Source organism: Dipteris shenzhenensis, chromosome 9 (assembly GCF_047967505.1).
Source record: "Dipteris shenzhenensis isolate YYH24624 ecotype China chromosome 9, Dip_SZ_1.0, whole genome shotgun sequence".
NCBI lineage: Eukaryota > Viridiplantae > Streptophyta > Polypodiopsida > Gleicheniales > Dipteridaceae > Dipteris > Dipteris shenzhenensis.
Window position 1 is genome coordinate 11782190 of NC_141604.1, and position 26637 is coordinate 11808826.

Below are 26637 nucleotides of genomic sequence, written 5' to 3' on the forward strand. Positions count from 1 at the left end.
AACTTTATACAAAAGAAGAACGTTTTTCAAATTTGAGAGCAGCGGCAGAGCTTTTGCAAGCTTCCATGGCGGAATCAGTCGCCCTTGCTCACCATCCCACTGCAATGCCTTCCATCTCCAACATTCTCTCTCACCTCTTCGTCTCCCATCCCTCCTCCTCTTCCAATTCTCCCACTTTCCAACATCTACGGTCTGTCATGAAATTTTCCAATTCGTTTTGCTCGCCATGAATTTCTCTGCTCACTAGCTTTCTATGCACCCCATGACCTTCCAATTCTAAAGACCCTCGCTGTTCTGCCTTTACACAAACTAATATGGGACATGCTCTGCGGTCTTTTGCCCATCCGCTAACCAGCTCTGCCCATTTCACAGGCGAATGCTTGACGACATCGATAATTACGTTGGAGATGACCCTCTGCGACCTTGGCTTCGGTGAGTACATGAATGCTGGTCAGTGGTAGACGCAGGGGATGCTAAGCCTGTATATGTAACAAAAGGTGGGCTGAGATGTTGCAGGTGTATCAAATGGTTACGGGAAGCTTTGCCTGCAGAAAGCGCAAAGCCTGTCCTACGTCTGTTGCTGGAGCTATGTACTAAAACATTTTCGCAGGACGAACGATGCCGCTGCGATATTAGATTCTTACGAATTTGGATCCGATATGTGAGTTGCCTTGAACTGTCAGGCGTACCGTTCCTTACCTTCTACGGGGGCAATTAACCAACTGTGTGTGTGTGCCTACAGGCAGATTTGTGTGCAGAGGATGAGAATATATTTCCAACAATGGAAGCAAAGCAAATCGGACAAGACTATTCGTTATTTTATGAAGCTTATGCCACTTATCTTGAAATACAGAGAAAATATTCCAAGGCAAATGATATCTATGAGCGTGGTCTTTTAAGGTATTGTGCGTTCCCAGCTTAAGTTGATTTTCAAAGACTGCCTTGGAGATTAGCTAATACAATAGCCTGCACAGGCAGGCCAAGCCACTACAGTCGCTGGAAGCAAAGCACAAAAGCTTTCTCGAGCGCATGGCAAAACGTACCCAGCGCCAATTGAAAAAGGTACCGGGTAGTAAGCTGCCGTGAGTGTACGTCACGTTATAGATTTCAACACTAATGAGCATTGAGAATCTCTATCGTCATACCTTTATGATGCCTTGCAGCAAGGGGACCCTGCAGTGTGGAGCAAGAACAATAATCTTACCCGTTCAGGTGAGTCATGCTAATCAGACTGGGAACTTCTCGTTTCTTTTCTATCGATGCTTGTATGCCTAATATATTTTATGGTCTCCAGGTGAACACGCAGCTCAGGATATTGAGAGGTTCATCAGCACTTGTCCATCTCCAAATTCAAAGTAAGCAACAACTTGCAAATAAGTTTTGCTAAGTGCCTGTACTTGACATAATCGGCATTTGACTTTGGTGAGTTCTGAGCTCAGGGCGCGATCTTTACATGCATTGAGAGAGCTTCCGATCAATGGAAGAGATCTGTATCAGCGTCCTCAGGCTGCAGGCATCACATCTCCAAAATGCAAAGTACAGGAGGAGTTATCTCAGCCTCTTAGATCATGCAATAAGGTCTAAAAGTCTGCTGTGAGTTTTTTGGAGCTTTTCGATACGTTTAATTTTATTTATTGCTAACGACTGGATTCAATGCCCATCTTTTAGTGTATGTACTCTCACAACTTCCATTATGGCAGTCTACACTTAAGGAACGGGGTTCAAGCAATGATGAAGACCTTAGACTGTGAGTAGATAGCCAGTGATCTGTCTGTAGCAACACACATTTAAGGGGGCTGTTCAAGTTAACTAAAGACACATAGGTCTGGCCTTTTGTTGATGCAGAAACAGTATTGCAAAGTCACAAATGGTGAATAGAAATCTCCATCCTGGTAAGTTGCAACTCAGAATTTCAGCACAAGCTAGTAAAGTTGGGCCAACATGTCTCTCTGTCTCACTGGCTGAAGGATCGGTTGTGTAGACACAGCTATTATACCGACACAACAAGCATTGGCTTACAATACATCGCTCTTAATGTGTAACGGGATCGAAAACTGCTTCGAAGAAGTTAGACTGCAAGTTTGGCATGGATCCCATGAATCCCAGGCTTGCCTGGCAGTTCCATCTCTATCAGTTGTACCTGGATACATGGGATTATTGGGAGATGCTTGTTGTGAGCATGATCATAAGGAATGTCTCCTCAGTCGACGAACACAAAGGTGGAGTCTAACAAATTGCAGCACGATGAGCCAAAAGAAGCCTTTGGTACAGACCACGGCTGCAATGTATGAGGTTCTGCCTATTTCTAGCCCACTGAAAAATCAGAGTAAGAACACAATTGATCAGAGAGGCAGTAATGAAGATGGAAAAAAGGCTGCAAAATACGAGGTTTTGCCTTTGTTTGAAAATCTGAGTAAGAATGCTCATGAAACAAGTAATCAAGACAGAAAGGAGCAGTTCTCATCCTTCGAGGATCAAAGAACTTTCCATGATAGTAAGGGTCACATGAGTTCAGATGATGACCAAAATGTCGAGAAATCTGAAGGTGCCTCAGATGAGACAGTTGCCTTGAGGCAGCTTCTAGAAGGAGATTTACGACCGAACGATAATGAGAATCTGAAAAACATGGACTCCATACATCATGATGGACTTGTCGAAACAACATTTCACACACAAGAGGTTCTATCAGAAATTATGTCCATGTTTAATGAACCTATAATACCTAAATGGTCACAGTTGAAAGGCACCTTCCGGAATGAGAAAACACATTTACGGAACTATCCAAGTTCTGCAGGCGCTTTGCAGGTTTATGCGAACAAAGATTCTCAATTTCAAAATCATGGCAAGCTGGAAGGAGGCTTGAACCTTGAATCAGATGGCAATGCAGATAATGAAAGCGCTGTTGTGAGTTTGAAAACTGAGGACTCAATAAAACTGTTGAAGAAAGAAATGATTAGGGCTGCGGGGATGGAAAAGTCTGAACCTTCAAAAGATGCACTGTCGACCAGTTTGCAGGAGGGACTTGATAGGACGCAGGTAATCTTCTTACATTAGTCTCTGGTAATGAGGTTGCAATGAATATTCATGCTGTCTTAATGCTAATAAAGCTCAAGTTTTACTGTGAGATGTTCATATCTCTTTTGGTATTAGAGAAGTAAAGTGATCAAAATGAGAGACTATGGTTCTTTTTCAAGCAATTGCTGGCAGCAGTGCAACATAGTGATTGCCAGACATCATATTATAATGATTAATACTTTTAATTTCATCCTGTATTCGAACCTGGAAGTCATTACTCCCATTCCACACCTCGTATCAGAGCTGCTCCTTAGCACCAGTTTTTAGAAAACAAATTCTTAGGCTTGTTGCAGTTGCTGCTAGCCAAAGAAACACAGAATGGCGCAATTGTGATAACAGAATCATCAAGGCTTATGCTGCACATTTGAAGACAAAGGACAACTCAGAAGTGTTGTATTAGCTTGTCTTTCACCATGTGTGCTCTCGCAAAGTTCCACTCAATGCTCATTTGAAGACAAAGGACAACTCAGAAGTGTTGTATTATGCTTGTCTTTCACCATGTGTGCTCTCACAAAGTTCCACTCAATGCTCATTAGGGTACACCTCCTAAAAGTTCATTTGTGCATGGCATTTGAGATATAGCTCGATGGTCTAGGAGCCCAAAGAGTCTTGTTTTTGGGGCAATTTTGGAAGATCTTTCAGAGGACCATCTGATAATGCCTTAATTTTCCATCTATTATTCTTATGAATGTGACTGCTTTTTAAAATATTCGACCTCGTCACTATTGGTGCTCATGAAAAGCTATCAATAGCCTTAGGAATATTTAAAAGAAGGTTGTGGAGTGTAGGCTGATTGATAAAGATCATATTTGGCAATATGTATTTCGTGCTAGGTTTTTTTTCATGCGACTTTATAAAGCCTATATGTGGCTCTTCATTTGAACAAACACTCCAAATATTCAGAGTCACCTTGCACTGTCTCCTAACTTCAGCCTTCTACCTCGTAAGTTACATATTCAATTTACACAAAGATTCATTTTCGAGTGTGGTTTTGCATTATCCTTTTCCTGAGGGCTGCCAACAGCTTCTTGGTATTTTGGAATTGAATAATCAAGGTCTATCTTTTGTTTGTGTCTACCATCTGCCAAAGCTTCAAGGGTGATGGTTGTCACCCGCGGTGAGGTGCCTTTAATGGTCTCTCTAAGCCAAAAATCATTACATTGAAATCGTTTAGGATTTCCTTACAAAGGTGGTAGAGATAGTTTACTGCATGGGGGCTTTTGTAATTCTGTTTAATATGGCCTCCTCCTAGGATGGTCATCTTGGTATGGGTCTCAATTTGTTGGAATTTTGCAACCTTTATGTTTTTAGAAAGGATAGCTTCGTTTTGTTCTTTAATGATCCAACTATAGTGATTCTTACCGCCTTTCCTTTTACCTAGAAAGCCTTGTCACTTCTATCTCCATCATACTCTGCTCGCTTGCCTGCTATTGTAATAGAACAGTTCAAAATAATTGACTTGGATTGCTCTCTATCCGTAATTGTTGTCATAAGACCCTTGAAGCTACAAGGCAGCTTTCCCATGACAAGCATGCTAGTTGACTTGAGTCCTCCTTATGACCCATTATTGCAAGTTGATCATTGACCACCTTTACCTTTGGTGATTGTGCATCGTGTCCCCTTCTCCACATGCATGGTGATGAATTGATTTTGGAGGGATAGGATTCTGGCCGCATGTTGGTCTTGTATAGATCTTTAACGATTGTCTGAGCCTCATTGGCATCCCTGCAACCTGAATATGCGGGATAACCAAATTTGTCATCTTGCCGACGTTCCTCCTGTCCATATTTGCGTTATAGGTTGGGTTGTCTGCAGCCTGCCCTGGTTGTCCACCTTCTCCTTTGTTCGCTTCTTCGCTGCTCCTTCTCCTCTTTCGTACTCTTCCTATTCTTGTCCCTGCGGTGGGTCATCACCGCTCTGATACCAAATGTGAAGGTGCAGACTTGCAAGAATGCGAATGTGTGCAATCCATGCAGAATTTGAATGCCAATTGGCCTCCAAAAGGGGAAGAGCGCCCTCATGAGAGTATGAATGCAATGTGATAGAGAGAATGCTACAAATGAATACCCCTTCATTAATGTCCCTCGAGATCACTCAAGTTCCATCTTTCCATTTAGACCTACCCCTAGCCTATGACCCATGCATCTACCATTCAATGCACTCTAATGCACCCTTCCTTTCCTATTGCCTCTAGGACCTAGACATGTGGGTGTGTCTTTATTAATAAAATAAATGTTACATGTCCAAATTTGGTGTCGTCTGAAGCAACGGCTTTAGCTCGACAGGCCTTGTCTACTCAGATGATCCACCGCCATAACATTTCGGTTGGTGTCCATCATAAATACAAACACATGTCACACCATTAATTGGCGTGTCATTGTAATAATGTTCTAATGTCTATTAATCACAAATTAGTGATTTCTCTTGTCATGACACATAGAGAGGGCCTCTGCATCCCGCATGTTCAATCTTTGATGGCATCTGGATGTACATGTGTGTTACTGTCTTGCCCATGGAATCACGGGTATTCTTAGGTCGAATCCTTTTATAATTTCCCAAATTAACCTTGCCACCAAATGACTCTAGATTTTAACTTTTGAGATTACATAGTGAGTACGATCCAATTTCCCATTCTCGCCTCAAAATTGGGGATTACTACTTATGTTGCGTGAGCAATTGAAAGACTAACTTCAAATGCTTCAAATACTCTTGCCTAGTATTTCTGAAGATATGAAAAGAGTATTGCAAACTTGCCTAGATACGATCTAAGCAGTGTTCATTAAGGTCATGAATGTAGGAGCGGCGTTTGTTAATGCCCTTTGTTGCTTGAGCAAGTGGAAGATTAACTTCAAATCCTCCAAATGTTCTTGCTTAGTGTTACTGAAGACAATAATATTTTTAAAAAAGGCTACTACAAACGTGTGTAGATATGGTCTAAGCACGTTGTTCATCAAGGTCATGAACCTAGCCGGAGCATTTGTTAATGAAAAGGACCTTACTCGAAATTGATAATGGACCTTTCAAAATCTAGATCTAGTTTTAAGCATGTCATTAGGATGAATTCTAATCACGTGACACCCAAAATGTAAGTTAAATCTTACTAAAATACATAGTTCTTGCGAAGGTAATCAAAACGCTCCTCAATGCAGGGCATTTAATACTTATTTTTAATTGTCAGCTTATTTAGAGCATGATAATCTATGCATAATCGTATCACCTCATCTTTCTTCTTTCTTTTAAACTATAGTCCAAGGTGAACCATTGGGACGGATCTGTTCTTCTCTATGATACCTGAGACACTAAGGCAGCTGCTGCTTTACTCCCTTTTCTTCTATTTTACTTAAATGGTAAGACACTTAGAGAGCGGATCTTGACATTGATTTTATCCTCTCTTTTTTCCAAAGAAAAGGAACTTCTATTAATGCTCGAAATAACCACCATACAAATCAGCAAACACCCTATATTTCTCCACTTCAAGCTCATATCAGTAATTCTCATATGTGCCTTTTCCAGAGGGATATACCTTCATCAAGGTATTCTTGTCGTTGAGAGGTTGACACATGATTGATCTGTGTGATGTAGAATGCCGTCTTCTCCTTTCATTCATGCCATATCATGTTTAGAACTTTTTGTCTCACAAGCTCTTTGATGTCCTTTTTTTTGGAGAAGGGGGAGTTTCAAGGCATTTGTTCACCAACAATCCATACCTTCCACCCATGCTTTAGCCAGTGTTGGGGTATCAAGGGTATCAAAGAGCTTTCCTTTTCTAAGACATTTACTTGTTTCAGACAATAGGGTGGTATGTGGTGTTGGAGCTTAGGTTTTAATTCTCTTCAAGTAATTTGTCTTGTATTGCTTCAACTCTCGCTTGGATTCATTAACAAGCCTTGGCTTCAACTCTCGCTTGGATTCATTAACAAGCCTTGGTGTCCAAGCTTGACATTTCTATAAAACTACTATAACTATACTAGTATATTGTACAAAAATTTCCTTATTTTAAAATTTGGAATTTGTATTTTTTAGCATTTGTTTTAGAGGCTAAAAAGTTTCCCCCGCTCCCCCCCCTCTATGACTCTTTTCTCTACGATCCTTGAATCCCAAAATAGGTATTTGTATGAGGCACTAGCTCCTATTCCTTCCCCTCAAGATAAAGTGAGCTTGCTTGTGACATGTCTAGATACCATGACCTTTATTTTGGCAATATTTTCACTTTCATGTCTATGAACTAATTGATGAGTCTAGTGTATTTGTGTGAGAGAGAGAGAGAGAGAGAATGTTCTTAGTTTCACAAAAAAAAAAAAAAGTGTGTGTGTGTGTGAGAGAGAGAGAGAGAGAGAGAGAGAGAGAGAGAGAGAGAGATGATATGGTTGTATCAAAGTCCGCATGAGACCCTTCAGAATCGATGCGAGTGGTGATCACTATTAAAAATAGTGATCCCTTACATCTAGTGACAGAAATATTACACACTTCTTATGCAGTGAGTACTTGTTGGGCTAGCTTATGTGCTAGTCCTTGTACCTTGTTGTGGTGTTCCAAAACCTCTTTGAAGTAGCTCCCTAGCTTTTTGGCTGGCTGCTCCAGTAGATTTTTCAGATTATTTCTGCTGTCCCATAACCTTCTCTGATGTGTGCATAGGCTCTACATCTCAAGAGTACATGCTGCTCATTCTCCACTTCCCCTGTGGGGCAGATTTTGCAGGTACTTTCTTATGTGGGGACCCTGGGTCTTGCCCACCTACCCTTGTCCACCTCTAGATCATGTGAACTGGTCCTGATTTTGCAGATTAGATGCCTTTTGAACATTGATATGTCTTCCCCGAGGTATTTCTGCATGCCATAGCTGTACATTAATTTCCTGTTTGGGGAGAGAGAGAGAGAGAGAGAGGGAGAGAGAGAGAGCGAGAGAGAGAGAGAGAGAGAGATTTGTTTCATTTGTGTTACATGTCGACTTTTAGGTGGATCTATCAATGGAAGATGCCATGTCAGCTCATAAAGTGAATCCATGGGACATCCACGTTTTGAATAAGCTATTGAGTAATTTGACACCACCATTGTTGGCCTACCAGGTGACTTAGAATCATGGAGGTTTTTGTTGTTTTTAGTATGTAAGCAGTCATCTGTTAATTGTTGCAGCTCAATAACATGGGATGTTGTATTCGTCGCAGGGGTTTTACAACAACATTGAGAAGTACAATGGAGTTAGTCTATCATCCTTAAGAAGCACATCTCACAATAAAGAATTGGTGCTGGGTATTGTCTTGTAAGACTTTGTATAGCTATTTGTACATATGCTTTTTCGTATCAACAAGGTTTGCTAATATTTATCGAAAATGCATGTGCAAATGTGTTTTTTTGGTTTGTCTAACTCCAAGGCACATTAAGTAGAATATGAAGCAAAAGAGACATGCTCTCGTTGGCTGTTGGAATCTAACATCTTTCCCCTAGCTTGCAAAAGTTCACAACTATCTACATGCAAGCATTTTCATTATGTGCCTCTTTTGAAAGCCTGTCGTGTCAACGGGTTGCTCACAAGTCCCTCCCTGTTTTAGACACATACTTATTTCTTGAATCTTGTAATGCTGAAGTCATGTATGGATGGAATTCAATTGCAAGAAATTTGTTACTTTTAATGAATGTATTTCTGCTTAGATCCTCAATTTATAATTAAAAATATGTTGTCACCTTTCTTTTGGTGGTTGCATTTTAAAACCAACTCTAGTAACTTTTGCTGCTCATTTGTTGCTATTCTTGTAATCTAAGATAAGTTGAGGGAAATGTACCATGTTCGTGAAGCTGTTGGATGTATCGTGTTGCCACAGGTTCACGGAAATATATTTTGAAGGGATGTATTGGCCAAGGTGCTTTTGCTCAAGTTTTCAAGGCGTATGATGAGCAAGATGATGGTAAAATGGTGGCTTTGAAGGTTTGTAGCTTGCTAATCAAACCGCTAAATCTTTGCTCAAGTTTTCAAGGCGTATGATGAGCAAGATGATGGTAAAATGGTGGCTCTGAAGGTTTGTAGCTTGCTAATCAAACCGCTAAATCTTTTCTTTTTCAAAACATGAATCCATCAATCCATGATGAATGATAGGTAGGTATCTGGTGGTTGTAGATTTTCAGTTTGACATATGAGCCCATTTTTTATCTTTCAATTAGTCTTCCAATATTGTAAAATAAGAGAAAAATGATGTTTTTAACAATGGCTATGTTTGCAACAGTCTAGGCGGAGATTGCTTTGCTATGATTAGGGTCAATGGCTATGCTTGCAACAGTCTAGGCGGAGATTGCTTTGATATGATTAGAGAGGTTGTTAGTTGTATGTAGGAGATTGGGCCATACAGAGAGAAGGCTTCACGGGAATTCTAGTTAGTATTACAAATTACAATGTCTCATAGTGTTCTAATCATGTACTTTGATTAGAGCAACCTCACAAGTGGTCGTCTTGAGAGGGGTGAGGATCCCATACTACCTTTATGGGGAGGCCTTCACCTAGATTTGGACCATGGGTATCTTGTTTGGCAAGTTGGCTCAGCATAGTGGATGGCAGAAGCCATTCAGAGCAATAGTGTGGCACTACATGAGTAGGCCAGGCCCTCAGTAAGTGTGAGTCCCTCTGAGAGGAGTGGATTCTTTTTCATGACTTAGCTTCCATTGGGAGATTGAGGGAGCAATATCTAGATGTTCCTTGGTTGGTAGATAGATACAATTGTGCCAAAGTGGAGCTATAGCAGCTTGAGGCTAGACTTGTGGACTTCTCATTCCACTCCACTTGGCTAAACAAACTGTGTAGGGGGTTGAATGACCCCTTAGTTTTTCTTCATTTTACTCCTCTTAGCTAGATGGACTTAGTCGGGCACATGATGACCCCTCAATTTCTTTAGAGTATGGGGTTGAGGTCAACAAGAAGCTAGCTGGGTCACTCAGACAAGGAAGACTAGATGCACACGAACCCTCATGAATACTTGGAGACGACCGCTGCCTTCCATGGCAAACTCTTCAAGGTGGAGGAGACTTCATCGTAGGTGTTGGTCTCTCGAGAGGAGGTTTGGGCCAAGGCTCCCCGGTGATGTGCGTCTTGAGGCTTTTTTCATGGATAGTGAGATGCCAACCAGTTTTAGGACTTGATAGGCCCCTTGCTTTGTCATGCTTTGAAAAGATTTTTTTACTTTGGCCACGTGTCCCTCTGTCTCTCTCTCTCTAGCCGGATCCTTGCTCTTGATTCTCCTATACACAGATGACATGGTCTTACTATCTTCCTCAGCAGAGGGTCTCCGACGACACTTAGATGCACTCCATACCTTCTCTGATACACATGACTTGAAGGTCAACCTTGATAAAACCAAGGTCATGATCTTCAACACTTCCCGGGCACAGAGAGCACTTCACCCTGGATGGGCTGCCAATGGAGGTGGTTGTATCCTACACATATGTAGGAGTCCTTTTCTCCGGCTGGATCTCTACAATGCAACCAGCATTACAGGCCCGACTGAGCAGGGGGGACACCCTGCTGTGGTGCGATCGAGCGACAATGCTTTCATTTCCACTTCCAAGACCCTCGGACCAAGACTCTTCTCTTTGATTCTTCCAACCAGCAGGTATGTATGGAAGCCCTGGTTGGGGGCCAAATTTATGAGAGATAGATTGGGGGCTTGAGTTGAGAGGCTATAGGTTCTCGCCTTGGATGGGTGGCTAGTGGAGGTGGTTGTATCCTTCACGTAACTGGGGGTCCTTTTCTTCGCCCCGATCTTTATGATGAAACCAACATTACATGCCCAACTGAGCAGGAGGTATGCCTTGCTTTCCAGACTCGAGCGACAATGCTTTCATTCTCACTTCCAGGACCCTTGGACCAAGAATCCTCTCTTTCTTTGGTCCGACTAGTAAGGGCCATATCTATCAGAGACAGATAGGGAATGAGTTGAGAGGCTACAAGCTCTCATACTTTCACGGTGTTCACAGTGAGCCTTCAATCCCACATTAGATAGTTTTGGCTCAGTTCGGGGCATCCCCACTATAGGTCAATGTAGCATTTTAGGTCATCACATATCTCTACCACATTAGATAGATAGATCTTGCACCATAGGGCGACACATGCTTCCTTGGTTGGGTTTATCCTCCTCCATGGCACTGGCGGTAGAGGGTGACCAGAGGTGTTGGTATGCATCTACGGGTAGATGGTTTGAGAGCCTAGGGCTCCACATAGATAGGCTGCCTTCCTTCCAATACAGCCGTCGAGGCCCTCGTTATCCCGCTCACATATCATGAGGTGAACCACGCCACTTAGAGATCTCTTACAGTTACACACATTCAGGACTTAGTTGGCACCTCGTGAGCTCCTTGTGAAGCTCAGCTTCTTGAGGATATCGATTAGGCAAGTCTGGGTCTCATCACGCCGTCTCCGTATTGAGAGTGGTCGGGCGAAGGGCATACCTAGAAAGGGTCAGCTACACTTCATGCTATTATTGGGAGATCGAGTTAGAGGAGCATTTCGCTTTTAGATGCCTTGTGTACTACGAGATCAGAGGTCGCTATCATAGGCTTTATAGGGATGGTTTCGGATCCCTATCAAGTTTCTTGTCCTATCGAGACCAAAGATGCTTAGCGCCCTTCATCCGTGAGGCCGTTTGACAGAGGGAGCGATTGCGAGGATCATGCTCCCGGCTGTGTGTCTTGATCTCCCCTAAGTTGAATGGCCTCCCGGAAACGCAACGACGAGGATCCGAGCTAGAGCCAAAGATTCGTCAGTGGATTGAGGCACAAATCACACTAGGGGACCTTCCCTCCATGCTCATCAGACCAGATACACGACCCACAGGATTGATGGTGGCACTTGTTTGCCGCTTGGCTATAGCCAGGAGACCGTGACAGACTACACATGTAGATGATTGCCGCCAGTGCTCCATCACAGGTTTTATGCCACCATAGCAACCTCGCAGAACGAGGCCCCCCTCCTAGGGTTGACGCCTCCTTCGGCTCCCACTTTATGAGCTCGGAGAGTTTTCTTCCTATGTATCGACGCCGTTATGATAAGTGTTATGGGTTTTCTTTTGTATTCGTCATGGGTGTTGAACACTGTTGATGCCTGGCTAGTGGCTCCGCCCCTTAGCTCATTGTTTCTTTAGTCTCATAGGCCCTTTGGTATCTTAAAGACTTTAAATAAACTTTCTTTCTTTCTTATGAATTTGCCTAATTCCCAAGTGGAGGGGATAGTAGACATTTTTGGACACTGCCTACAAGGTCTTAGCTAAGTTCTTGAGTTTGAGATTGCATCCCATTCTCCCAAACATCATGCATGACATAGTTATGTTTTGTGTAAGAGTGGAGCTTCTTAGACAATATCTTCAGCTTCTTAGAGGCCATTGAGAGTGGGCGCACGATAAGAGTCACAACCTCTTGCGATGGACTTTAAGAAGGCTTATAATAGGTGGGATGGGCTTGGGGCAAGGGTTTCAAGTCTTTAGGTTCTTGCCTATTGAAACATTGGCTGGTAAAAAGAAATCATGAGGATATTGGGCTTCTTAGCGCATTGGCTTGGAGGAGTCTCAGCCCTATATGCAAGTAGCTCGAGCAAACTATCTATTGTAGTCCACATGGCAGTCTGGGGGATCAGGGGGAGGCTTTTCTCTTTCACACTATAAGGGAGAGAGTAGGACACATAACACAAGATGCTAAAGAAAGGGCATAAGGTGTAATTAAAAGGTAATAAAGAGGTCGTATACTTGCTAGAAAGGAAAACAAGGGGAGGGTTTGAGGTTTCAGGAGGTCTCATGAGAGATTTCTTGAAGATTCTACCGTTGTAGGTAGTTGATAGTTGCACAATTAACTTTTTTTAAATCATTGCCAATGTATTGGTCTATAGGATATTATTTCTCTCTTTAGTGGGTACCATGATGTCTAATGAATTTATTGACATATGTGTAGCTCATACGTAGCCATCCTTCCGCACCTTTTGTACATAACCTAAGTAAGATTCATGAACATGGTGATGCATTAATATATGGAAGGGCCTTGACAGCTATATTAAAGACACCTAGTCAAGGAACAATGCTGTTAATGTGAAGGAGGCTGACGGTCTAACCATAGGACTAGGAAGAAAAATCTTTGAAAGGATGTGATTAGATAGAGAATTTAGTATATCATTCTAGGTCTTGTGTAAATTTGAAATAAGATCTGCTTAGGTTGTACAATGTGTGGATGATATAATAAAGAAAGATTTCAATTTCTTGTTAAAATTCTACATGTACAAGTCTCCTTGTTGAGATGTTTCATTGGTTGTAAACTTTTCTCACATACTTATATGACACTTTCAGTTTCTTTCATTGTTTAGTTTTGGACAAAAGAATCAAATGGCATCTAGTGATTCAAAAAAGTGATTTGTCTCTTCGGTTCTTGTAGATTCAAAGGCCTGCTTGCCCATGGGAGTATTACATCTATTCACAGCTAGATAAACGCATTCCACAAGAAGAGGTACATAGTAGCAAGGCTTTTAAAGTCAATCTAGTCGAAGCATTGAATGAAGTGTGAGATTTTAATTGTAATGGAAATGTTCTACAGAGGGCTAGCTTTGGCCGTGCTTGGAATATGCATTCATATGCAGATTGCAGCATTATGGTGTGTGCTCATGGAGAACATTCAACAGTTCAGGTGAATCCTTATCTTGTAGTGTGAACGAAGTCTTACATATTAGTAAAAGTTTGTATGGTGGTTGGAATAAGTTTATATCGGCTAAGTCTTTTTTATATGGTCTGGGGTGGTCTTCTTAGGATCTTGTGAACGCATATCTAGCAAGTGGACAAAGGATGGATGAACTCTTATGCATGTATTACACAGTAGAGATGTTGCGCATATTGGAAATATTGCACTCAATTGGGATTATTCATGGAGATTTCAAGCCAGATAATCTTCTAATACGAACAAAAAGGTGCAACATGTAAATAAATTTTTTTGATAAAGCATTTATTCTCGTTTGATTTGTATGTCTGTATGCAAGTCCTATAGCCATGTTAAAATAATTATTTAGATGTCTTCTTCTAGTGTTGAGCCATTTTATGTTATTATTTCAGTGATAATTTGGAGAATTGGGCACCACATCGACCAGGATGTTGGAAGGACAATGTGAGAAGAAGCTATTCTAATATGAAGTTGTTTATATAATGCAAATAGTGTTTCTAAAGACGTCTTTCTTTCATTATTCTATTGCAGGGTTTGTGCTTAATTGATTGGGGTCGGAGCATTGATTTGACATTATTTCCTCCGAACATGGAGTTTGAGGGTGATTGCAAGACCTCCGGGTTTCGTTGCGTTGAGATGCAATGTTCTAGACCATGGACCTATCAGGTGTCAACCATAACTATTGCAATATAGCTTGTGTAGCTCCCATGAGTGATTATGATTATACCTTTTTCTTTTTGTTGAATGATGAGTAACATCTATTTCTTTTCTTTTTCAGCTTTATGTATACAAACCATTATGGTGCTATTATTGTCATGTACATATAGTGTCAAGCAAAGTGTGCTAAATTGAAATGCGTTTTTGCCTACAAGTCGATACATTTATTTGCGCATTGGGGGGATATCACAAAGGGAACCTGAAGCAATATGCTTTTGGCATGTAGCTATATGAGACTTATCTCCCCCTTCCCCTCTCATGGCTGCCATCTTGAAAGGTTGGGACAGCTTCAAAGGCACTCTTCAGAGAGTTCCACCCTTCTCTCGCGAAAAAATAGACAGGTAGCCTATCATGTGGAATGATTGTATATTGGATGAGCATGGCTTTTCACTAGGAGCGTCACATTATATGCAGTGGTCTAGGTGGCAGAGGGAACCTGCCTCCACGGTGGGAGCCTGGAAAGTCTTCAGGAAGCTTCCAGAGGATCGGATACTCTTATCAGTCAGTCACCTCAGAGGGAGTGCAGTCAAGATTTAGTAGATAGATGCAGCCATACCAGGGGAGTGGATGGATACATATGACATGTCAATCACAAAGTCCACTTGGTTGGGTGCTTTCACGAGGACGTTCCTCTACAGGTTATAGCTTTGCAGGATTCATGGGAGGATGCCCTTGTCTTTGAGGTTCAGTCGTGAGGCAGACTTCATAGATCTTCAGAGGATATTGTTTTGGAGGTTGCCTTTCCGCCTATCATGATTGCAGGTTATAGATCCCAACCGTGTCCTTCTGGCACTCGGGTCTTGGTGACTCTGGTTATATGGTGGCTCCCTCATTAGGTCCTTGCAGTGGGACCTTGGGGAGTGGGAGTGGATTGATGAAGGGCACCGAGAGAAGAGCATCCCCTTCTTTCGTTACACAATCAGAAATGCCAGAAGATTCCAGCTCAGCAGTAGAGGTTGGAGACCCTCCAGAGCTCCTCATTGGAATAGTTTTCAGATTTCTGCAGATGTAATAAGTAGGTTAGGGGCACTTTTCCCTCATTTAGAGGTTTTTTCCCCTAACCACAGTTAGTTCACTAACTACGGTTAGTGAAGGATAAGGTTTTGTCACTTAGACAAAACCCATCCCACTTCTTGTATTAGTCACTTCTTTTATTGCAAGCACTACGTTCAGCTCTCTTGCTCTCACACTCCCTCTTTTTGTAACAATGTGAAGGTGCAATGTCTGAAGTTGGAAGGTAAGGTAAGGACAACCACTTTGACCAAAGTTAAAGGTAATGTTATCTCATCGTTCATACCACAATTGTGGGTTAAATTTGTTGCAAGTATGGTTGTTCTTCAACATTAATGTGTTTAAACCCAATGATCTCATACACATATATGGGTTGATCACAGGTAGGGTAAGTTCACATCTTGGTCATTTTCACGTGGAAGTGCTTTGGTGAAGATGTCTGCAACTTTGTCATGTGTTGACACATAGATCATACTGATCTCTCCTGCATGCAACTTCTCTCTGACATAGTGATAATGAATCTCAATGTGCTTCGTGCGAGCATGAAACACATGATTCTTTGCCACTGCTATAGCACTCTGACTATCAGTGAGAATTGGAGAAGGACCCTCCAATGAAAGATGAAGATCAGCAAATAAACGATGCAGCCAAACACATTCAACTGTCGCTGTGAAAGCTGCCCTGTACTCAGCCTCACATGAGGAGGTAGCCACTGTAGACTGTTTCTTGCTCAACCAAGAAATGCAAGCATGTCCTAGAAAGAAACAATTCCCACTGGTGGACTACCTAGTATCATAGTCTCCAGCCCAATCTGAGTCACTGTAAGCATGCATCTGCAAGTCACCCCCCCGGGAAACATCAAGCCAAAAGACTTTGTACCTTGCAAGTAACGGAAGATGCGTTTTACAGCTTGCCAATGCATAATCTTTGGGCTGTGCATATACCTGCTCACCTGAGAAACTGAAAACTGAATATCAGGTCGTGTATTGCAGAGATAAATGAGGCATCCAATAGCTTGACTATAGAGTGTGACATCAATTGATTCACCTGCATCATGCATTGTAAGCTTCAGCCCCGGCTCCTTGGGAGTGGACATAGGCTTGCAATCATGCATGTTGAATATGTCCAAGAGCTTTTGAACATACTTGGATTGAGACATAACAATGCCACGTTTCTCTTGAATAAACTGGATCCCCAAAAAGAAATGTAACAAGCCCAAGTCTGACATATCAAATGTAGCTTTCAATTGGGCCTTGAAATCTGCAATTACTTCCTCATTTGATCCGGTGAGCAGCATGTCATCTACATAAAGAATGATGACCAGAATATCCCCCCCATCCTTCTTGATGTAGAGGGTGCTCTCAGTTGGACTATTGTGCAGCCCCTTGCTGGTCAAAAAGGCATCAATTTTGGCATACCATGCACGTGGGGCTTGTTTCAGCCCATACAAAGCTTTATTCAGCTTGCATACCTGAAGTGCATTTCCTGAAATTTCAAAGCCTGGAGGTTGTTTGACATAAACCTCTTCCAACGAGTCTCCATTACGGAAAGCTGTTTTAATGTCCAATTGATGAACATTCCATTCAAAATTTGCAGCCATGGCTATAACTGACGTGATGGTTGTCATCCTGGATGTAGGAGCGAAAGTCTCCTCATAATCTATGCCCTTTTTTTGAGCATATCCTTTTGCAACCAGCCTTGCCTTGTACCGATCAATGGACCCATCTGGTTTTCTTTTGACTTTGAAAACCCACCGTGTACCTATGGCATTCTTACCTGGTGGTAAATCCACAACATCCCAAGTCTGATTTTTATGAATGGACTGCAACTCATCGTGCATGGCATTCATCCAATGCACATTATCTTTTGCTTCTTCAAATGTCTCAGGCTCCTCCTCATCAAGAAGAGTACTTGCATAGGCTGATTCAACTGAATGAGCTCCCTCCATGTGCCTTACTGCACTACGAGTTCTGCCAGGCAATGGAGCTTCAAGCCTACTCTCCCTGAGAGTCTGAAGCAACCAATGCGGGACTGTTTTGGCTGCGTGTATCTCTTGAATTTCTTGCCTGACAACTTCATCCACACCCTGAGGTTGTACCAATTCAGCTGGGGGCTGAATCTGTACTTGTGGAGCTGGCGGAGGTTGCTGTAAATTCTGATTTTCAGCGGGGGAACCAAATGCTATAGGAAGCATCTCCTCAAACACATCATCTGAAGAGGCCGGAAAATTCAGCATTTGTATGTGCAGAATTTTCAGAGGATATGACATCTCTACTGACAAAAATCTTGCGTGTAGCAGGATTGTAGAGACAATAGCCTTTGCTTTGTGAACTATATCCCACAAAAATGCATTTTAGTGCCTTATCTGACAACTTGTGTCTGAACTCTACAGGCACGTGGGCATATGCAACACAACCAAAAACTCTGAAGTGGTCCACTGAAGGCTTTCTCCCATGCCATGCCTCATAGGGAGTGATTGTCTTCAAAGCCTTTGTAGGAGCCCGATTTAAAATATAGTTGGCACACATGAGGCCTTCCAGCCAAAACCTGTGAGGCAACTTCTTACTTGTGAGCATGCATCTATCCATTTCCATGGCGGTGCGATTCTTCCGTTCAGCTTTGCCATTCTGTTGAGGTGTAAGCCTCACTGTAAGCTGATGCATAATGCCTTTTTCTTTCAAAAATGTCTCAAATTCATGAGACATGTATTCCCCCCCTCGATCTGTGCGAAGTGTTTGCACCTTGAGTCCTGTCTCATTTTCAACCATAGCCACAAAGTGTTTGAAATGCATAAACATTTCTGATTTTGCCTTGAGACCATAGACCCAAGTATAGTTGGTAAAGTCATCTATGAATGTAACAAAATACAAATAACCCCCAAAAGCAGGTGTCCTCATGGGACCGTAGACATCAATGTGAATAAGCTGCAATTTTCTTGTAGCTTTCATTGCACCATCCTTCTTGAAGGGAAGCCTATGCATTTTGCCAAGAATGCAACCTTCACATGCATGAGGAGGAGGCGACTCCAAAGGAGGTAATGCATCAACCATATCATGCCTATGAAGTGTCATTAAGCTGCCATAGCTCATGTGCCCATACCTGGCATGCCATAACTCCGCATTGTGCATCGCAGCAGTGGGAGTGCTAACTGATTATGCAAGATGGGATCTTTTTTCATATAAATCAAGCTGAAAAAGACCCCGATACAAAGTGCCAGACAATCTCAAAGCATATTCATTTTCTTTGTCTCTGACTGCACACTTGTCATCATAAAAAACAACCTGAAATCCTCCTCTATTGAGTGAGGACACTGAAAGCAAATTCTTCTTTATACCTGGCACATAGAGTACATCTGAAATTCTGAAATCTGTGCCATCAGTGGATGTGAGAATAATATCTCCCACTCCACACATTGAATAAGAAGAATTATTTGCACAAGTGACCTTCTTGGTGGGTGAAGAATGCGAGTTACAAACAGATTTTTCTTGGAAGTGATATGCTTTGAAGCACCACTATCAAAATACGAAGTATGTAGTGTCTCATCAACACTGAAAGAGCATTCATCTTTTGAAGGATCGTAACTGCAAGTCAAAAAAGCATATGGGTCATCATCATTAGTGGTTGTAGTATCTGAACTACCCACTAAAAAATCTGAAGTGCAAGTCAAAAAGGCATAGTGCTCTTCAACCAAGTTGGCTGCAACATCTCCTCCATCATGGCAATGTGGACCTGATGCATCTGATACAGCCATACCGGAATCCCTTTTCTTTTGTTTGGCTATGCGCTTCTTGCACTCTCCAATATAATGACCTGGCTTCTTGCAATAATGACAGATGCCCTTCTTTTTCTGCTTGTTTGTATCACCCTGTGCCTTATAAGAAGGCTGCCCAGAATCAGCTTTATGCTGATGTGTGGGCTGATGGACATGTGGCTTATGCTTCCCTTTACCCTTGGGCTTGAACTTGGAGAGCATAGCATGCTCGCTAGACCGGGTTGCCATATTTCTGCGTGTTTGTTCCTCCTGCAATAGAAGTCCTACCAACTCGTGAAAGGAGAGAGGATTGCTGCCCCCCCTCAATGACAAATTCAGTGAGGTGTGGAAACCGAGATAGGACTCAGGAAGAGAGTTCAGAGTGGTGGAGATCATCTCTGAATCCGGAATGACTTCATCAATGCTAAGCAATTATTCCCTGAGATCCTGAAGCTTTGTGAGGTGAGAATTCATGGAATCTCCCTCCTCCATATGTGTATGGGAAAGTTCTCGCTTCAGAAAGGAAACCCTGGCATCGTTCCTTGCTGCAAACATACTCTCAAGTATTACCCAAGCTGCCATAGATGTCTTGCGTGAGTGAATATGAGGTATAATGAACCTCTTGACAGAAAGAGAAATTACTGAAAGAGCTTGTGCATCTCTAGAGTCCCATCTTTTTTGCTCTGCTGTGGGAGCTCCTAGAGCAGTTGCTCCAATCACCTATGCTGTATTTGTACCTCTACCCCTGCCTCCAGCTGTAGGAGTGACAGGTATAGGCGTTGTATCTCGTCTTTCTTCATCTCCATTGACATAATCCCAAAGATTTCTGCCAACTAAGATATTGTGAACCATGAAACTCCACAAGGAGTAGTTGGTGCCATCCAACTTATCCTCTTGTGTGAGAACCCCGAACACCTCATTTGAGTTGTTTTGTGCCATTTTTGCCAGATAAACTCAGAAATACAGCTAACTGAACAAGTAAAATCCCTTCTTGGGATGTAAGATGCACAAATAAAATCTGCCAAAGAAAATCTGCCCTCAGTGACAAATATTGTCACAGCTTGTCAAAGGCTCAAAATGCACCACAATGCTCTGCTCAATGCCCAAAAATCTGCAAATAGAATCTGCTAAAGGTGGCAGTTTGACTCGTATTGAGTCCAAAACTGTTTGCAAACTTCCAAAATGCTCTTTTACCTGCAAAATTGCAACTGAAATGCAAAAGCCCCAATTTCTTGTGGGAGATTTGCATACAAAAGAGGGCAAATGGTCTGAAAGCCCCAAATGTTGCACAAATTGCACTCTGCCTGCAAAAGCCCCAAGTTTCACTGCAAAATTGCAATGTAATTGCAAAAGCCCCAATTTCTTGGACAACCTGCAACCCAAATGCAATATCTGTCCATAAATACGGAATGCCCCAAATTCTCTGCAAGATCTAAGCCAAACAATGGCTATCTGCAGACAATGCCTGCCAAAAAATCAACTGCTAGAGTACCTGCAAGAATAAAACTTGCACAGAAGGCCTTGCAACAGGAGTGTACAGACGCTTTCAACTTGTACGGAACTGATAGTACGGAACTGACAGTATGAATTTCGTACAAGATACGGATTGAGTACGGCCACCTTGTACGGGCGACCAACTGTACGGAGTACGGACAAGCTGACGTAGATGTACGGAATGGTGGCGGCGTACGAAATGCAGGACTGTACGGGCGCATGAGCTGTATGGTATAGATCTGTACGGCGCAGACAATACGGACGGTACGGCATTGACAGAAGTACGGATGGTATGGACGACTTGCAGTTGCCACACGTGCGGCGCAGTTGTACGGTGAAGTACGGACTGTCAGCTTGTACGTCGTATGGATATTGTACGGAAAGTGTACGGACAGAATGGCAGTAGGTACTTGTACACAGAATGTCAGCGTAGGCTGGTACGGGAGCAATACGGACGAAGTGACGCCTGCAGTACGGAAGTCGAGCTGCTGACTACAAGTTGTACGGACGACGAGCAGGAAGAGCAGGGAGCAGGGTAGCTGGGCAGGAAGCTTGTGGGAGCTGAAGCTTGCGGGCAAGGAAGCTAGGAGCAAGGTCTTGCTACTTTGATACCAAATGTTACAAAAAGAGAGAGTGTGAGAGCAAGAGAGCTGAACGTAGTGCTTGCAATAGAAGAAGTGTCTAATACAAGAAGTGGGATGGGTTTTGTCTAAGTGACAAAACCTTATCCTTCACTAACCGTAGTTAGTGAACTAACTGTGGTTAGGGGGAAAAACCTCTAAATGAGGGAAAAGTGCCCCTAACCTACTTATTACATTACATTGGTCACTGCTGAATTATAATAATAATTCTAACACACATGCCCCTTTTCTCCGCAATCGAAGCAACAACTTTCTTTTATGTAACGAAGGGTTTGCTTGGCTTTTTCCACTTGCTTTGCAGCTGCCTCAATCAAAGTCTCCAAAGGACTTGCGGCTTGGGCTTGCTTTGCCCTAGGAGGTCGAAAATACTTCTTCCTCTTGAAAGCCTTTTGCTTGGAACTCTCGGTAGCCTGAGGTTTCTGTGAAGAACCACCCTTGGCCATGGCGTCGTCATAGATTTTAGCAAATCTAATTGCATTCTCGAGGTTCTTACTACTCTTCACTTGGAGTTTATGCTCCTTCACCAAACCATTAATAGGAACCCACATAAAGTGGTAGGATCCATATGCGAGTCCTTGGGTTGTAGGTCCCTAAATTTCTGCTAAACAATGTCGAATCCATATTAATATGTGCAAACTTTGAAAGGAGATCAAATTCATCATTGGGTTGAAGGAACTCTTCTCGAAATTATTTTTTAAAATCAGCCCGAGTTACCAACATTTCTTTCAACTTCCTCCACCAAGCTAATGCTTTCCCCTTAAGCATCCCCTCTACCATCTAGATTTTTAAGGAATCACATAAGGGATGGAAAGAAAAGTGCATGTGTCACCGGTTCAACGAAGTTGAAGTGCCCGAGTGCATTCCTTCTTTCGAGGGTCAAAGAAGGTGCTACTGAAATCATTCCTCCTGTCTCTGCTACCAAGCCTGCAACTATGGCTTGTAGCACTGCTACGGTCTGATTTAGGGCTGTCAACATGTCCTTCAAGTCCTTCAACTGCTTGTCGAAGTAATTCGTTAGCTCAGTCTTTAGTTCTGCTTGTTGATCCTTTATCACAAGATTCTCTGCTCCAAAATCCAACTCATCATTTTCTTCTCCATGAGGCTCTTCAAGGGGAGGTATGCTGCTCATGGACTCCTCACATGCATGAGTTTCTTCAGCCATTGGAGAGGGATAAGGGGCGCAAAAGAAGAGTAAATTCAGCAAGTAGATGAGGGAAAAGAGAGAATAGAGCTGTCTGATTTGCTGCGTAAAAGGCAGCTACTGAGGGAAAGAGAGGAAGAGAAGGCTGCGTAGGGGCTGTACTGTGGATCTGTGGGAGGTAGCTGCTGCAAATCGCACTTGAACAGGGTGTTCCAGCTTCGAATCCACGCTTATGGCTGAGCACTAATGGTTTGCTGGTTTTATAGAGATCTAGGCCCTATGCTTTCAGTAAGCTTCTAAAATCAGCCTTGATTTTGGGTTAATCTTTCTCAAAAGCTGTCTAGCTTTCTAAAATCTTTTTAACCACGAAGCTAGTGTGGGATTTTCCCCAAAAGCTCCCTAGCATTGCTTTTTAGCCTACAGGCCCAATATTTAATCAGCGAATTAGCAGGCCCTCTCTAGGAGAATGCGCTTTGATTCCGCCCATGTTTGAGCCTGCAAGAGCGACTGTGCGGCGTGTGCAGAGAATGCAATTTGATTTCTCCCATGTTCCAGCTTGCAAGTGTGACTGCCTACTGTGCCATGCTGCAGCAGCCAATTTTGAACCAAAATTCACCCCTAGACTGATGTGAATTTACTGGTAAGCTCCTTGTTTGCTGCTACCCTAGATTCGCATGCAATTCCTGCAACAATTCTTGAACTCAGCCTGCCTTTTCCTTGCACCTAGGCCTGGCCATGGCCCAGATGAAGCCTTACAACTCATCACCTCAACCTCCCACAGAATAACTACGGCAAGTGTATGTGCAATTATGACATGCCTAACTATCAGTCCAAACCACCCAGTTCAGACTGCGATGGAGTTTTCTATAGCAGCCAATCAATTGCATGCTGTTTTTCAGTGCAAAACGTTCACAATCCTGTACTAAAGACCTGCGAGTCAATGCAGGAAGCTTCTACGCTCTGTTTTCAACAATCAGCACTCAATTTCCTACTCTAATCATTTCACAATCTAGGCAAGTCCCCCCCTTGCAGGTTTCAGCACTCCGTCAGGGTTTCTTGTGTAAATACTACGGCAGAATGTTCTCAGCACCATACTCCAATAATTTGCTTAGATTCCAAATCTCCAACACTTCAACATGCAGAATCACTTCGCTACATACTTGGAAGTTGGCACTATTCAAATTTGCATACCTCGTAGCTTCAACTGTATAGAGGGCGGTTGTGATACCTGCTAAAACACCCCTGCTAGTATCTAAGCCTAAACGGAGTCCCAACATGACTAGCAAAAGATCAGCAGGCGACTTACCTCCCAATCACCCCCAAGCATGAGGGCTAGAGGCTAGATTCCCACAAGGCTATGCCCATAGCTCAAGTGTTCCATACTACCGGAATCATCCACTAGGAACCATCAACACAAAATCTCATGATTTGCCGTGTACAAGATGAGTCTAGGCTCATGATCCAGCCAGACCTATTAGTGGTGTAACACACTGAAACAATAGCCTTGTATATAGAAGAGCATCCTGCTTCTTAGAAAGCCTTTTGGCTAAATATAGCCAACTGGCCCCTCGCTATTGTTCCAAGTCCTCTAGCCCCATGTCAGCCTGCTTCCCTTAATCCCAAGCCGTGCTGGATTGAGTCCACTAATCCGACCAGGTACATAACAATAAATCTATCCTCAGTATGTTGTGAGCCTACGTAAATGATCAACCTAAACATTGGACCCTATATAAATGATCAGCCTAGAATTTGGACCCAATACGTTCCTTTACTGGTACAACAATTTGACTCACATCTACCAACAGGTCTCCCTTCAAAATTATATTGGTCAAATCCTTCTAGATTGAACCACACATTGGGGAAAGAGTTGCTACTGCTAATCAATGTGCTATGAAGATGCCAAAAGTACTTATGCAACTTGAAGGAACAGCTTAAGAAGATTCAAATCCAATATGCGAAATGAGCCGATAAGAAGTGCAGAGATTTGTAGTTTCAAGCAGAGTTGGGTTATATCCAGAATTGAATCAGTTTGAAGTTACACAAAATGTGCAAGCTTGTAGTGAAGTGGTATGGATCTTTTCAATTGAAAGAAACAGTTTTTCCTAGGAGAATTCAGGTTATATACAAACCTATATTACCAGATGCATGGTAGTCGTGCTTATTTGTTGTGAATAAAAGGCTGAAAAAAATCAACTGGTTCCTCATCCCAATCCACACCTTTCTTCTGTCTTTCTGTCATCTCTATTGCCTTGCTCTTGAATCAATGGGTTGTGTATAAATCCTTCTCAATAGGCTTAGTCGACATATTGGTACTCTCAGTTCTAGTGTTTCACCATGGTGGAGATTTACACTGGTTCTCACACAACTTAACAACCGTAAACATAGCCTAAATCTAGGGCTATATTCTAATTCAATTGTGTGAAAATCTTTGGAAAGAATGCCCAACTCTAATACTATCAAATATATGTAGATGTGAAAGCATGTTTCTAGAGATTTCAACTTAATTAACACCTAGAATTAAAAATATCCATTAAGGGGTTGCATGTTGTAAGATCCATGGCTGCAACCCTGGCTGATAAGAGCTAGAGTCACAAATCCGTACGAGATGCACTTGATTGCTAGTAAATTAGCCATTGTTGACTAGATTGCCTCTTCTTGCAATTATCTTCCCTGTTTTCGTCTTAGCTCATCCTAGATGCAGACATTTGCTTTGAGTACTTACATTTGATTTCAGTCATAAGCATGTTATTTGGTTTCAAGGTTGGATGCCATTGAACCACATGTCGGCCTTCGTATATAATTCTTTCGCTAACTGTTTTGTAATGTATCTGGCTGGGCATTGCTTGTAGGCCTGTATATACTCAAATAGTGGCCCTTCTATTACAGCCCAAAGATTCAAAAGACCATTTCTGAAGTCTAAAGCATAATTCTTTCCCTACATCTGTCCACCTTCTGCCCAATTACCTAACCTCCATAAGTTTAAAACAAACTTGTGTAGTCCAATATGTTTTGTTTAATGGAACTATCCATAAATTTTGTTTTCGCTAACTGTTTCTTATTGCCTTTTCACAGATTGATACCTATGGGCTCTGCTGTATCGTGCATATCATGTTGCATGGCAGCTACATGGAGATTGAAGAAGACAAGAAGGCTGAAGAAACCCGAAAATTTCGACCAAAGACTGCTTTTAAAAGGTCCATTTTTCCACCACTCTCAGAGGCCAAAGCATCGGCATTCTGGTTCATGTCCAACCTATGATTACATTACAAAAAATGGAGTAGTCAATGAAGAAGCACTCTGAGTATCTTTGAGGATGATGTAATCGTTCAATCTTTAATGCTTGTACTGTTTATTCTGACTAGAATTTTATTGACGTTACCGATGCAGGTATCACAATTGTGAAATCTGGACACAGTTATTTTCAGCATTGCTCAATGTAAGAAGCTGCAAAGAGAATCCTTCGCTTTGTTCTCTACGAAAGGTCTTTGAGGATTATCTTATGAGTGACTTGCAGTTTCCAAAGAAACTGAAGAGTTTGCTGGTAAGACAAAGCACAATCATGTGTTTACGGAAATAATTGGGTGAGCAGTGTTCCCCATACATGACAAGGATCTTACCAGCACAATCATGTGTTTATGGAAAAGCTTGGGTGAGCAATGTTACCCATACATGACAAGGATAAAGGTGTTCTGGACAGTGGTTAAACAGAAATTGGGTGCCCTGTCTTTGCTTGGAGTAATTTATGATGACCATACAAAATTTGCCAATGTATCTCCTGGTCCTTAGAAGCTGTGCACTTGATCTTCCTCTGACAACCTTTTGACTGGTGTTGTGAAGCCCTTAATCTTCCATGTCAGTATAATAGTTGGGGCTATTCGTAGATGCACAAGGGGGCAAAGTCTGCTTTTTGGAAGCACTTTACATACATGGGCTATGGTAAACAATTTAAGGAGTGACTGTACGAGGCCAGCTGTTCGACTGGCTCCTCAGTGAGATCAAAGTTACTGTGGGTCAAAGCGGCTTTCAATGCCCCATGTACTACTGCCTATTGTAAGTGAGTGGGAGCTGTTGTGATGTGGTAGAATTATTCTTTGGTAAACAGGTTAACCTTATTATTCCTGGCAAATAACCAGGTTC

The 26637-nt window shown here is 42.3% G+C and overlaps 1 protein-coding gene across 1 annotated transcript; it reads left to right on the forward strand.

Moving 5' to 3' along the window:
* Positions 1-26637, forward strand: LOC147898200 (protein kinase and Mad3-BUB1-I domain-containing protein). The gene is made up of 21 exons (XM_087379708.1): positions 1-190; positions 373-432; positions 517-661; positions 743-900; positions 975-1062; positions 1164-1212; positions 1295-1355; positions 1440-1578; positions 1701-1747; positions 1846-1892; positions 1982-3036; positions 8030-8140; positions 8240-8324; positions 8894-8997; positions 13470-13541; positions 13629-13718; positions 13838-13995; positions 14138-14189; positions 14277-14411; positions 25573-25694; positions 25888-26637. Exons 1-21 carry the CDS (start codon positions 66-68, stop codon positions 26075-26077), a joined length of 3093 nt encoding a protein of 1030 aa, XP_087235834.1. The 5' UTR covers positions 1-65; the 3' UTR covers positions 26078-26637.

Bases quoted from the DNA above. Each gene is read 5' to 3' on its own strand.
- LOC147898200 (XM_087379708.1), top strand. From the start codon at position 66: ATGGCGGAATCAGTCGCCCTTGCTCACCATCCCACTGCAATGCCTTCC. The intron at 433-516 runs GTGAGTACATGA...GAGATGTTGCAG, and splicing joins CCTCTGCGACCTTGGCTTCG to GTGTATCAAATGGTTACGGG. The intron at 3,037-8,029 runs GTAATCTTCTTA...GTCGACTTTTAG, and splicing joins AGGGACTTGATAGGACGCAG to GTGGATCTATCAATGGAAGA.